The following is a 14,745-nucleotide window of genomic DNA, read 5'->3' as shown; positions in this document are numbered from 1 at the left end:
TATAGCATGTCTGTGTCCATCACCCCAACCTCTCCCGGGCTTCACTGGCAGCCCAGTGTGGTTCAGGACTGTAAGATGTCTTGCTGCCAGCCATTCTGGGGAGCAGGTTCTGAAATCATAGCCCCACACCCCTTCCTTGTCCTTCCCTCCCTTGGGCTGCCCCAACCTAAACAAGACAACCTGAGCAGGGGGGCCACATGCTGATGGAAAAATACACACTTGGCTGGAAAAGGAGCTTTATTTGTATGTGTTGAATTCCCGCAGCAGCCGAAGGATAAATAGCTAGTTCCAGCCTCAGCTGAGTCTGCCCACAAGGTGGGTGGTAAAATCTGTTCTTATTTAGATAGCTTTTGGGGAGAGGTGGAGAGGGGGGTTGGGGGCAGCAGGAGAGGGGAACTTGGAATCTGCAATGTTTATATGATCAGTCATGGATGTCATCTCTCTTTAATTAGGGGTTTGGAATTGAGAAACAGCTCAGCTTGCTTATCCTAGGAACAGAGCAGATTGGCAAGTTGGCAGTGGGCAGGGCAGCTCCTTAAGACCCACCTATGGTTGGTCTCCATCCCCCAGTGCCCTTGCTAAGCACTCAATAAATGTCAGCACCATGCCAGTCCCTGTACTGGCTGCTTTACATGCATCATCTCATTCAATCCTCACAACAACCTCATGAGTCTTAAGCAGCAGCAGCATCATCATCCCTTTTGCAGAGGCAAAACCTGAAAAAATAGGACTGAGTAGAAAGCTAAGGTCACACAACTTGTAAGCAGCACTGCCAGAGCTGAAACTGGGTCTCCTTGACTTAAGTCCATGCTTTTAGCCTTTTCCCATCCTTCCCTGAGCTGGGAGTAGGGATCTGGGCTTTTAAATCCTCAGGCAAGTCACTTCTGTTCTCTAGTCCAGTCCTCGGTACTTCAGGCAGAGAAATGGTTGGATGACTTCTAATAGCTTTCGGCTCTGGTGTTTCCTGTGATTAGAGAGAAAAGTTCCTTGTAGCCACTATGTCCCCAGCGCTTAGAGTGAGACAATATACACATTAGAAAATGAACACATTTCCAGATAGGTACAAGTGCTATAAAGAAAATTAATTAGGGTAATAGGTTATGGACCAGAGAGTACCTGAGGATCTAGGGCTCCTTTAGATGGGATAGAAAACGGCTTTCTGATGCAGCTACATTCAAGCTGAGACTATCCTGGGGAATGTAGGAGGCAGAGGAAATAGCGTATGTGAAATCCCTGAGGTAGGAATGAGCTAGGTGTGTTCAAGACCTTGAAAGGACTGTGTGGATGGAGGAATGTAAGGTATAAGGGGTTTGAGGGTATGCAATGAGGATGGACAGATAAGGCAAGCAGGGGTCAGATCATGTGGGGTCTTACGGGTCAGGGAAGGAGACTAGGCTTTTAATTGCAAGATGAAGCCACTTGGAGGAATGAAGCCAAATCCAACTTACATTGTCAAAAGATTATTCTTGCTGCTGTGAAGAGCATGGAGTGTCAAAGGTCAAGAATGGGGGCAAGGAAACAAGATAGAAGGTTATGGCTAAAGTGCAGGTGAGAGATGATGGCAGCTGAACTAGTGTTTTAAGTAGCGGTAGGGAAAAGTAGCTGGTAGAGCTGACCAGACATGGTGACAGAAGTGTAAGGGGTTTTGTCCTACAGGAGGTGCTCTTTTCCTACAACTACTCCCTAAGTCCATCTCTCACTTCATATCTGGGTTTAGCCCAGAGCAATCAGCACATGGCATTTCCCTGGCAACAGTGATTGCTTTCAGGGCGGTCCACAGGGACTTTTGTTTCATGGAAAGTAGAGCCTCCTGGCCTGGCTGGATAGAAAGTACATAACCCCAACTGCTGCTGATAGTCATCCTAAGAGGGGAAGAAACTTAGGGAACAAACAGCCTAAGAGAAAGCTGATACTATGGATGGCAGATGGAAAGAGACCAAGATCTTGATGATAATGTTGAGCCTTTGAATTCACCAACCCAGATGTTCACTTTAGCCCTGGACTTTCTATTTAGTAAGGCGATGAACTTCTTTCATTATCGCCAGTGTGAGTTGAATTTCACTCACAACTGTAAGTATCCTAATTGATATACTAATGGTATCTAGGAACTCCAAACCTGACTTAAGTATGCATAAACATAGGAAACAAGCCTGGAACAGAATTAATTCCTGGGCTTTAAAAAAAGACCGGTAACTGATTTTGAATAGTGGGTTCAAAAATACTGTAGACGTTAGAAATTTATATTTTTAGCTTCTGCCATGACCTGTCATTAATGGATTATATAAATTCATACTTCTTTTCTTTGCATGAGTCCAATCACCACATAAGCAGTATGGCAGGCTGCTGCTCAGTAAAGAGTACAAGGTAATTCATAGGTAGAAGAATGAAAGATGCCTATTCAGAGATGCATTTTACATGCATGGTGCCTAGCCTAGGTAAAAAATCATCATTGCTACACTGTGATATGGACAAGGGCATTATAGTCTTCAGTCATCTGCCTAGGCAAGTCCAGTATCTATAATACATTCCTCAAGGCCAGGCATGGTGGCTCATGCCTGTAATCCCAGTACTTTGGGAGGCCAAGGCGGGTGGATCATGAGGTCAGGAGTTTGAGACCAGCCTGACCAACATGGTAAAACCCCATCTCTACTAAAAATACAAAAATTAGCTGTGTGTGGTGGTGCACGTCTGTATTCCCAGCTACTCAGGAGGCTGAGGCAGGAGAATCGCTTGAACCCGGGAGGCGGAGGTTGCAGTGAGCCGAGATCGCGTCATTGCACTCCAGCCTGGGAGACAGAGCGAGGCTCCGTCTCAAAAAAAAAAAAAAACAACATTCCTCAAAGTCTTAGCTTGGCCTGGGTGATCTCCTCCTATTTCAGCTGATTTCTGCTCAAATCTGTTATCTCTGTCATTTAAATAGAATTATAAAGATAAGTCAAGTGTATTACAAAATCATGAGTAGGGAATTCAAGTTTGACACCAAATTGTCCAGAGTGGTACTTGCCATAAAATGATGCTGGAGAGAGGAAATCCCTACTTACATTTTTAGGAGCATTTGGTTAATCTCACATCCAATTTTCTCACCATTTCATTCTCAAACACTAGCATAATACTTGGCACATAGTAGGTGTTCAATAAGTATTTGTTGAACAAATGAAAGTTTTATCACAGAATTCTGGTCAGCTATGTAAATCACAAAAAGTGAAAGCTGCAAAAAAAATAAATTTGCAAAAGGATCTATTATCTTCTTACCACATTATTTTAAGACCTCAGAAAAGCTATCATCCCTGAAAGCGTAAGGGTAATTGAATTGTTTCTACAGCTATTTTACATCTGTGTCAAACATTCAGAGTCCCTAGCGGTGCTGGGAAGTTGGCAAACTAAAGGACAACAATTCCAAATATTTTAACGTTCTGATTATATATACCTCTCTGGCCAGTTTACTCCCAGACACACATTCAGGATAAACACATACTCAACAATAAATGACTATTTATTTTTCAGGTTTAAAAGATTTCAAAATACATATGTACAAGATAAATAAACTACACAAAAATTATGTCATCAAATATATTTTTAAAAAAATTCAAGGTAGGCAACTTAGATCACCTTCGCAAAGAACACATTAACTAAGATGAACCAGGACAAGTCCCCTAAATATCAGGATGAAATTTCTTTTCTACGCCTACTAGCTGACTGGCCTTCCTTTTCTGTGTTGAGTTGTGTACTTTGGAGTCGCCAGCCTCTGGTATATTATCAAGCATCTCTTCCTCATCAACCTAAAAAGGAGGAGACAGGGTGAAATACAGTAAGGTTCACACAAATGCCAGGATGGAGAAAAATGAAGCTCTGTAATATTATTTCCATGTACTTCTTTGCTGCAAGATTTATATACAGCATTGTGCATATGATATTCTCTCAAAAACATTTTTCTCAATTTTTTAAATTTTTATTTCTTTTTACAAGTAACACAACTGCTATTTAACTCAATCTGAAAGATGGTATAACTCAGCAAGAACTATCATGTGTTAACTTCCATGTTCCTGTAATTTGCATTTTGCTAAATGAGGAAATTCTATCAACCTGAAGTTTTTCCTTCAACCTTCTTCCACGAATGGTCCCATAAGAAAAGTTTCCCCCTATCTCTGCAACTAGTCCCTGCAAATATAGATTCTTCTCAGTGTTAAAAGGACAACTTAGAAAAAAGAATCTGAGACACCACCCCGCTATCCTTGCTATCTGTAATATAAAAAAAAAAATTAACCAGATGCTGCCTGCCCTCTGGTGTTGCCAATAGATGACAACTGTTATGAAACATCTACTGTTGGTTGAGCTATTAGGCTATTTTGCTGAATGATTATTTAGAAGGTTGCAATAGGAGAAAAAGATCAGGCATTCTAGAGTTCAGTACAAATTTGGCAAATCTAAAAAACATTATTTATACATATATACTTAACTAACAATAGTAGCAAACATCATACCTTTTGTTTCTGTCTTGCATGCTTCTCTGTCCACTGTCTGGCATTCTTGAGGAAGACTGGCTTATTATATTTAAATTCTGAGGACTGAGATGAAATCAAAGAGTTAATGGAGAAAAAAATGATTTGCAGTGGTCAGTTAGAGCTGCTGCAGCTATCCTCACACAGGGAGAGTTAGTGGTATAAACAAGGTATGATATATGTTGCAGAGGAAAATGGGGATATTTACTATGTCAGCCATGAGTGGGTCATCAGGGTTGGGTTCTGACATGAGCAGCTGAATAGAGGTCAACACAGTTGCGATGTTGAGGGATGGTCTCCAAGCACCCTATACACAAACAGATAAACAGTTGCTTTTATATTATAATGTGACACTCTAATTCAAGTTTAATAGATGAAGAAAACAGAATGCTGTAGAGTCAACCATTTACCCACAACTCACTTTTGGTGGCAATTTGAGAACATCCAGACAAATCCTTCCAGCAGAATCAATGTTTGGATGATAAATTGGAGTGAGAAATCGGATCTGAGGAGGTTCAAATGGGTACCTATGAAAGAATAAGACAACAGGTAATTTTCATTATATAATTTTGCTTCTAAATACATTTAAAATAGTTTCTTGGTCATAATAATGTTGGTATTATAGAAATGTCAGGGAGCCAGCCTTTGGGAAGAAAACTTTCTTTTCTCCTAAATTTTCATTATGAAAATTTACAATAAATCAGTTTGAAATAACAGTACTGAAAACACCCGTATATCTACCACCTGGATTCAAGCCACTTTACCTTTTAAATACTAGAGCATATCTTCTAAGAATAAGAACATTCTCCCATATAAATGCAATACTATTACCCCTATGAAAAATTTAAGAACTAATTCCCTAATATCATTTACTGTTCAGATTTCAATTGTTCTCCTTTTGTTTTTTATAGCTGGATTTTTCAAAACAGTACTCAATTACAATTTATATATTGCATTTGTTATGTGTCTTTTGTGAGACACAGACCTTGCAAAGTTCCCAGTCTATTTTTAGAACTGATGCACCACATGATTATTAAGCTATTCTCTCAAGACTTTAACAAGTTTGGCCAGGATCTGACCTAGTGATTACATACCTATGTTTCAACTGTTATATAGTCATTTCTTCCCTTCTCAGTTCTGTACAAAACTACAACTGTAACTTACCTGGTGAGAGCCTTAAAGGAGACTTGAATTAAAAGGGGCCTTAACCATAAAAAACAATGAGATCATGGTCTTTGCAGGAACAGAAAGCCAAATACCACATGCTCTCATTTATAAGTGGGAGCTAAATGATAAGAACATATGGACACAAAGAGGGGAACAACAGACACTGGGGCCTACCTGAGGGTGGAGGGTGGGAGGACAGAGAAGGGCAAAACTACTGGACACTAGGCTTAGTACCTGAGTGACGAAATAATCTGTACAACAAATCCCCGGGACATCATGAGTTTACCTATATAACAAACTTGCACATGTACCCCAGAACCTAAAATAAATGTTAAAGAAAAAGTGAGGAGGAGCTTAATATTAAGAAAGCACAGTAGTGGTTACCAGGGGTTGAGAGCAAGGAGAAATGGGGAGTTAGAGTTTAATGGCTATGAAGTTCAGTTCGGGAGGATGAAAAGTTCTGGAGATAGATGTTGGTGATGGTTGCACAACTATGTGAATGTATTTAATACCACTGAACTGTACACTTAAAAATGGTCAACATTATGTTATGTATATTTTACCACAATTGAAAAAGTGAGGGGGTCTTTGATGTGATCTGGCCCATTGTTCTGGAGAAGGAAACTGAACTCCAGAGAGATAAAATAACTTGGTCAAGGTCACATTAAGTCATGATAAGGCCAGGATTAAAACCTAGTCCTTTATGCTCTATCTACTACATTGCTCTGTCTCCCAATAAATGCACTTTACCATGTAGGTTGAGAAGCTGATTCATACTAACCTCTCAGGAATGATAACTTCTAGCTTAAAAACACCTTTCTCATAAGGTGTGTTGGCTCCACCTAATATTTCTTAAAAGAAAAAAGAAAGAAAGAAAAAGTTAAAAGGGAATCAGATCATTTGAATTACCACCATATGGAGCTAATGAGGTCTATGGTCCTAATAGAGAAAGTAGGCCTAGGACAATAATTCTCTCTCAGGACTTTAACAAGTCCTCATGCAACACACCACAATGCTAATGTACTCAAAAAGTTAATGGTGTCAAAGGACATATAGAAAATCTAAAGCAGAAGTTGCAAAATGCTGGCCACAAGACCAAATACAACCTACAGATTTGTTTTGTTTGGACTGCAGTATTCTAATCATGTATGTTTCCCATCTGGCTTCACAGATATTTGAGATGGTTATCTTTGATCTAAACACTGCTTCACTGCTTTAAATCTTGGCTATAAATCAGCAGAAGGTATAATAAAAAGTCAAAGAAGCAAGAAATGTCAAGCAAACCTTTTATAAATGTAAACAAATTAGGGTAGAAAGATGGTAGGGCACTCTGACCTTATAACTGTTCCTTACTTCAGAAGAATATACAAAATAGTTTATTTCAGCACAATCTTCAATAGGGTCATGACTTCCATCATATACATGATTTGATACCTACGAGCTCGCAGATCATCCATTTGGTCTTTATCTTGCCAACAAGTGATGCCTGGGGGTGGCTCTGTGGCTAACATGTGCAGCTCTCTCTTCAGACGTGAAGCTCTCTGCATGATCCTCAAGTAGAAGGAACCACACACAGTTCACTGCTCCACACTAAGAGCTGGCTAGGATGCACTGGAGGAGAAAAGAGGTGACCATAAAATCGTCAGCAATAATGACTATGAAGTTTTCAGCAAACAGTTTCAATGTAGTGAGGGCGGGGGACAGAGTCCTCTTTTTTGAGACACAGTTTCACTGTGTCACCCAGGCTGGAGGGCAGTGACACCACCTCAGCTCACTGCAACTTCCACCTTCTGGGTTTGAGCAATTCTCGTGCCTCAGCTTCCAGAGTAGCTGGGATTACAGGCGTGCGCCACCATGCCCAGCTAATTTTTGTATTTTTAGTAGAGACAGGGTTTCGCCATGTTGGCCAGGCTGGTCTCAAATGCCTTGACCTCAGGTGATCCGCCTGCCTTGGCCTCCCAAAGTGCTGGGATTACAGGCATGAGTCAATGCACCTGGTTTTTTGTTTTTGGAGGCAGGGTCTTGCTCTGTCAACCAGGCTGGAGTGCAGTGGCACAATCTCAGCTCACTGCAACCTCCACCTGCTGGGCTCAAGCGATCCTCCCATCTCAGCCGCCTACGTAGCTGGAAGTACAGGTGTGTGCCACCACACCAGGCCAAGATTCCTCTTATTAATCTCTATTCTGACAAGGGAATCTGAGTTTTTTCCATTCCCTTCTGGTGAACGTTTATCTACTCAAGCAAATATGTTTTTAAAATAAAGAATTAAAAATGTTGGCTGGGCGTGGTGGCTCATGCCTGTAATCCCGGCACTTTGGTAGACCAAGGCGGGCGGATCATGAGGTCAGGAGATCAAGACCATTCTGGCTAACATGGTGAAACCCCGTCTCTATAAAAATACAAAAAATTAGCCGGGCATGGTGGCGGGCGTCTGTAGTCCCAGCTACTTGGGAGGCTGAGGCAGGAGAATGGCGTGAACCTGGGAAGCGGAGCTTGCAGTGAGCCGAGATCAAGCCACTGCACTCCAGCCTGGGCTATAGAGCAAGACTTCGTCTCAAAAAAAAAAAAAAAAAAAGAAAAGAAAAGGAATTAAAAATGCAAAAAGTTCTACAAAAAATAAAAACACTAAAGGTTTTAAATAATGGGTCTTTCCACTGATAAATAATAAACTCATGAGGCCAGGCCTGGGTCTGATTTTGCTTACTATTGTAGCCTTAACATGCCTGACATAGTAAGGGACTTGACAAATATTAGCTGTTGTGAGGAAGTCTACATATGCTTTGTGAGAGCAAGAATGGTAAAGACAGTCAACATTCTCGGGCACAAACAAATGTTAAATGTCCAAGGTTCTCTCCATGTATTATGGATTCCACCTTCTCTCAATCTTCAGGGATACCAGTCCATCAATTATTCCATCTTTCTCACTCTCAATATTCAAATATGCTCAAAATCTCTCTCACCTAAAACCAACACCCACACACATATTCACCCAACACTCTTCTCAACTCTAGTTCTCCCTCTAACTACTAACCAAGCAAAGGACACCAATCTTTTTTTTTTTTTTTTTTTTTTTGAGGAGTCTCGCTCTGTCGCCCAGGCTGGAATGCAGTGGTGCAATCTCGGCTCACTGCAACCTCCGCCTCCTGGGTTCAAGCAATTCTCTGCCTTAGCCTCCTGAGCAGCTGGGATTACAGGTGCCCGCCACCACACCTGGCTAATTTTTGTATTTTTAGTAGAGATGGGGTTTCCCCATCTTGGCCAGGCTGGTCTTGAACTCCTGACCTCGTAATCCACCCACCTCAGCCTCCCAAAGTGCTGGGATTACACGTGTGAGCCACCATGCCCAGCCGACACCAATCCTTTAATATGTGTTACAAATATCCCCCACTTTGTGCTTATCTTTCCATGTTGTAAATGGTGTCTTTCAATGAACACATACTCTTTTTGTTTTTTTTTTTGAGACGGAGTCTCACTCTGTCACCCAGGCTGGAGTGCAGTGGCCGGATCTCGGCTCACTGCAAGCTCCGCCTCCTGGGTTCACGCCATTCTCCTGCCTCAGCCTCCCGAGTAGCTGGGACTACAGGCGCCCGCCACCTCGCCTGGCTAGTTTTTTGTATTTTTTAGTAGAGACGGGGTTTCACCGGGTTAGCCAGGATGGTCTCGATCTCCTGATCTCATGATCGGCCCGTCTCGGCCTCCCAAAGTGCTGGGATTACAGGCTTGAGCCACCGCGCCCGGCCGAACACATACTCTTAACATAATCAATCTTAAAATCTCTTCCTTTACATTTATACTTTGTGTATTAAATTTTTCCTTACCCCCAAATGTAGAGATATTCCTACATAGTCTTCAAATATTTTATAATTTTGCTTTTCAAATTTAAATATTGAATCCACTAGGAATTGAATTTTATGCATAGTGAGTGGGGGGGGGGGCCCAATTTAAAGTTTTTCCTCATATGAATAGTCAGTTGTTCTAACACCATTTACTGAATGTCCATCCTTTCCCTGCTGAAATTACTATAAATTAAATTTCTATATGTGTGGATTTGTTTTGGGACTCTTGAATTTGTTCCATCGGTCAAGTGGATTATTTCTGAGACAATACTCCACTGTTTGATTTACTATAGCTTATTCATTTATTATTATTTAATTTTTTCCCCAGCTTTACTGAGGTATATAACTGGCAAATATAAATTGTATATATTTAAGGTGTACAATGTGATGTTTTACTGTAGCTTATCCACTTTTTCTTCAGGAATGACTTATTCTTGACTCTTTGCTCTTCCATATAGATTTGAGAATCAGTTCATAAGTCCATAAATATATATATAAATATGTATATATGAAATTATAATCCAAATCACAACAGGGTTCTGTGATTTGGATTGTAATTTTATTGATGCTATAGATCAATTTGGAGATAACTGATATCTTTATGATATTGAATCCTAAGATCCATGAACACGCTGTTTCAGTCTTTTTTTTGATGCTTTCCAAAGGTTTTATAATTTTCTCTACAAAGTTTTACCTAACTTTTGTCTGACTGATTTCTAAGTACTTTATATTTTTGCTATCTTTTCAAAAACACTACTTACTACCCATTTCTTACTGATACATGTAAATCTAATTGATTTTTACATTTTTTTGAGACGGAGTTTCACTCCTGTTGCCCAGGCTGGAGTGCAATGGTGTGCTCTTGGCTCACCACAGCCTGCACCTCCCCGGTTCAAGCGATTCTCCTGCCTCAGCCTCCTGAGTAGCTGGGATTACAGGCATGTGCCACCAGGCCTGGCTAATATTGTATTTTTTTAGTAAAGACAGGGTTTCTCCATGTTGGTGAGGCTGGTCTCGAACTCTCAAACTCAGGTGATCCACCCGCCTCAGCCTCTCAAACTGCTGGGATTACAGGCGTGAACCACCTCGCCCAGTCAATCTAATTGATTTTTAACCAAAGCCTTAGTAATGGTAAGGATGAATCTATTTGGGGTGGGCAGCAGTCTAGGAATGGTAATTCCACACTGACAATCATGTCATCCACATATAATCAGTTTATTTCTTCCCTTCTAATTCTTTTCCTGCCTTCTATTCTGGCAGTAACTTCCAGTACAATGTTGAAAACAAAAGCTGATAGCTAGGCCAGACATGCTGGCATAATCCCAGCTACTCAGGAGGCTGAGGTGGGAGGATGACCTGAGCCTGGAGAGATGGAGGCTGCAGTGAGCCATGATTGTGCCACTGTACTCCAGCCTGGTGGCAGAGTGAGACTGTCTCAACAACAGCAAAAAAAAAAAAAAAGAAAGAAAAGCTGATAGTTGGCATTCTTGTCAGATTTCTAACCTTAAAGGGAAAACTTTTAACGCTATGCTAATCAATAAGACTGGCCTATAACTGTCCTTTCTAATTTTGTCTTTATTAGGTATCAAGGTTATTGTAGCCTCCTAAAATGAGTTAGGGAGCATTGCCTCCTTTTTTTTAAAATATATATTGTGGATTAGTCCAAGAGATAATTTGTTACTAGGTTGTCTGGAATAACTCTATCTGGTCCTGGTGTTTTCATTTTGAGAAAATGTTAAACTACAAATCCAATTTATTTAAATATTATTCAAGTTATTTATTCTTGCATCAATTTGGCAAGTTAAATTTTTCCACAAATTTATCTATTACATGCAACTTTACATGTATTTGTGTAATGCCTTATCTTTTTAATCTCTGTAGTTATCTATAGTTATGTTTCCATTTTCATTTCTAACACTGTTTATCTGTGCCATCTTTTCTTTGATCAGTCTTGCTAGGCATGTATCAACCATAAGGAAGTTCAAGTTTTGGTTCCACTGGAAAGAATAAAAATTTATGACAGAAATAGAAAATGAGAAAAAATACTTTTTTCTTAAAAATAAAGATTTTTTGCTGAAAGCGTTTTGTACTTCGAGATCACGCCACTGCACCCCATCCTGGACGATAGATTAGGACTCTGTCTCAAAAAACAAAAAAGCAAAAAAACAAAAAACAAAACTCGTCCAAACATGTACTATACATTTTTTCTTGTCATTATTCCCTAAACAATACAGTGTAACAACAATTTACTTAGCATTTTATTAGGTACTATAAGTAATCAAGAAATAACTCAAAGTATATGGGGGCGAGGCTGGACATGGTGGCTCACACCTGTAATTGTAGCAATTTGGGAGACCAAGGCAGAAGGATCACTTGAGGCCAGGGGTTCAAGACCAGTCTGTGCAACAAAGAAGAACCCCATCTCTAAAATAAATAAAGTATATGGGAGGACATGCAGAGGTTCAAGACCAGCCTGTGCGTCCTGGTGCAGTGGCTCATGCCTGCAATCCCAGCACTTTGGGAGGCTGAGGCAGGTGGATCACTTGAGGTCAGGAGTTCGAGACCAGCCTGGCCAACATAGGGAAATACCCTCTCTACTAAAAATACAAAAATCAGCCAGCTGCGGTGGTGGGTGCCTGTAATCCCAGCTATTCAGGAGGCTGAGGCAGGAGAAAGGCTTGAACTCGGGAGGTGGAGGTTGCAGTGAGCTGAGATCGCGCCACTGCACTCCAACCTGGGCAACAGAGCAAGACACTGTCTCAAAAACAAAACAAAACTGGCCAGGCATGGTGGCTCACACCTGTAATCCCAGCACTTTGGGAGGCCAAGGTGGGTGGGTGACTTGAGGTCAGGAGTTTGAGACCAGCCTGGCCAACATGAGGAAACCCTGTCTCTATTAAAAATACAAAAATTAGCAGGGTGTGGTGGTGCATGCCCGTAATCCCAGCTACTTGGGAGGCTGAGGCAGGAGAATAGCTTCAACCCAGAAGGCGGAGGTTGCAGTGAGCCAAGATCGTGTCACCGCACTCCAGCCTGGGTGGCAGAGCAAGACTCTTTCTGGAAAAAAAACCCAAAAAAACAAAAAAACAAAAAAAACCAGTCTGCGCAACAAAGGAGATCCCCATCTCTTAAAGTATATGGGAGGACATGCATAGGTTACATGCAAATACTACACCATTTTATATCTGGGACTTGACCTTTGGTGGATTTGGGATCCGCAGGATGTCCTGGAACCATCCCTCATGGATACTGAGGGCTGACTGTACATTAAAATATCACAAGTATAAAGTGTACCTTTATATAAAACGAGAACAGTGGAAAGCCATTGTAAAAGGATTAGAACAAGCAAGGCAATTTCTCCCAAGGAATCAACCAGACTCCAGCCTCACTATATTAACCAAAATTGGCATATGCCATTCTGTGGCTCAAATGCCACGAATAACTGCCTATTTTTCAGGGTATAAAGGTTCTTTACAATCTAACCCTTATATTCCGCCTTATATCCAGTATCTACTTTCCACAAACTCGTGCTTCAGCCACACTGCCCTATTCCTGCTGCTCATAAAAGTATTATTCTTTCACACCTTTAGATAAGTACATATTAAATCACAACTCATTCTCCAGTAATGCATCCCCACCCCTCACACCTTTTCAACGTCACCCTCTGAGTCCACATCTATTTGCATCGTGTTCTAATTCATCTGATAGTTTCTTCTCCTTAGGGGGAATTCCTTGACGGCAGGTCCCTAGTCTTTTTTTTTTTTTTTTTTTTTTTTATCAAGTCTGCAGTAAATTTGGATAATTAATGAACGAAACGTGGGTTTGGACCAGATGCTGAAGAAGGCAAAAGAACAGCCAGTGCACAACCCGCAGCAAGTACTGCGCTGTTAACGTCCTTTCTAGTGGCAAATTTCTCCCTGCCGTGGCAGGAGGACGGCTAGGGGGAGCTCTGACCACGATTTCATGCAAAGATACTGTGAGACCCTCCGCTCAACAGTGGCTTTTCTGAGGCTCTCCTTTCAGAGGAGACGAAAACTCCCATGTTGGGCGGACACAGGACTCCTTCCCCCCAAGACTCAGCGACCTCCTCCGGTGTACGTTCTTTCAGATCGGGAACCGGAATACTCTCCTTACTTACCTGCGCGGACACCCCTCACAACGCGGCAACCGGCGGACCAACTTGGTACCAGCGCTTGCGCGACCTCGGACGGTTGGCGTAGCTCCGCCCCCTGTCTGGAGAAGATTGTGATTGGCCCACAGTAACCCCCGGGAAAGAAGCGCAGCCACCGCTCCTCTCTATTGGCCAGCGCTCTGAACGCTCACGCATTCAAATGAGAGCGCGCACCGGGCGCAGCCATTCAGCGTCTTACACCCTGCGCTCAACCCTGAGAAGACATACGGGGGTCCAAGTTCGGTTACGAAGTCGGCTCTGTCAGACCAAAGAAGGAGCTGGAAATCGTTTCTTAGCAAGAAAAATGAAAGGAACCAGAAATATTTAATCTGGAAAAGAGAATACGTGATAGCTGTCTTCAAGTATTTTTCACATGGGAGATTTTACTACTTCAGAGGACACATTTAAGGACAACGGATGAAAGTCTAAGAGATGCAGAACTTAGCTAAATAAAGCATTCTATCAATTAGAACTCTGAAGAACAAAATAGGTAAACGTAGGGGGTAGTGAATTCCTTCATCACTGGAAATGTTCAAGTGGAAGTTAGGTTATCACTTGTCAGGGATAGTGCAGAAAGGATCCTTGTACTGGGTGGCAGTTTGGAATAGATGACTTTTTTTTTTTTTTGAGACAGAGTCTTGCTCTGTCACCCAGGCTGGAGTGCAATGGAGCAATCTAGGCTCACTGCAACCTCTGCCTCCCGGGATTCTCCTGCCTCAGCCTTCGGAGTAGCTGGGATTACACCCACCCGCCACCACGCCCAGCAAGGAAGAACCTGTTTATGGTTAAGCAAACCTTAACTTCTCAGAGCTGCCTCTGCCAGAGGCCAATGCTTCATGAGCGCTGAAAGATGGCACAGACCTGACTTAATCTAAAGGATGTGGCTGGAACTTGACTAGCCTTTGGGAATGCTGTGGGTTGAAAAACAAACGAACAAAAAGCCAGCCCTCATCTGACTGCTCTCAGCTCACTATGTAGCTTTGGAATAATGATGATAATACTAATAGTAATTTATTATTATTACTATTATACTGTTTATTACTATTATTGGTAACGGAGTAATAATCAGTCT

The 14,745-nt window shown here is 41.6% G+C and overlaps 1 protein-coding gene across 4 annotated transcripts; it reads right to left on the bottom strand.

Moving 5' to 3' along the window:
- Positions 1-215: 215 nt before the first annotated feature.
- UBE2T (ubiquitin conjugating enzyme E2 T) lies at positions 216-13,755 on the bottom strand. Of its 4 annotated transcripts, XR_639001.4 has the most exons (9): positions 13,641-13,755; positions 7,105-7,277; positions 6,448-6,517; positions 4,921-5,026; positions 4,708-4,806; positions 4,482-4,565; positions 3,610-3,779; positions 3,042-3,208; positions 216-964 (listed from the first exon to the last, which is right to left on the bottom strand). XR_639001.4 is itself a non-coding variant. In XM_009189984.4 (8 exons), the coding sequence occupies exons 2-7, from the start codon at positions 7,211-7,213 to the stop codon at positions 3,654-3,656; spliced, it is 594 nt and encodes a 197-aa protein (XP_009188248.1). In that variant the 5' UTR covers positions 7,214-7,277; positions 13,641-13,755; the 3' UTR covers positions 217-964; positions 3,610-3,653. The 4 variants fall into 4 exon arrangements, 3 of the variants coding, with proteins under 3 accessions (XP_009188248.1, XP_003893340.1, XP_009188255.1); XM_009189984.4 differs by lacking the exon at positions 3,042-3,208 and having other exon boundaries at positions 217-964; XM_003893291.3 differs by lacking the exons at positions 216-964; positions 3,042-3,208 and having other exon boundaries at positions 3,476-3,779.
- Positions 13,756-14,745: the final 990 nt, after the last annotated feature.

This window comes from Papio anubis, chromosome 1, assembly GCF_008728515.1.
Source record: "Papio anubis isolate 15944 chromosome 1, Panubis1.0, whole genome shotgun sequence".
Taxonomy (NCBI): domain Eukaryota; kingdom Metazoa; phylum Chordata; class Mammalia; order Primates; family Cercopithecidae; genus Papio; species Papio anubis.
The sequence above is the reverse complement of the archived record's forward strand: the minus strand, read 5'-3'. Positions and strand labels throughout refer to the sequence as shown.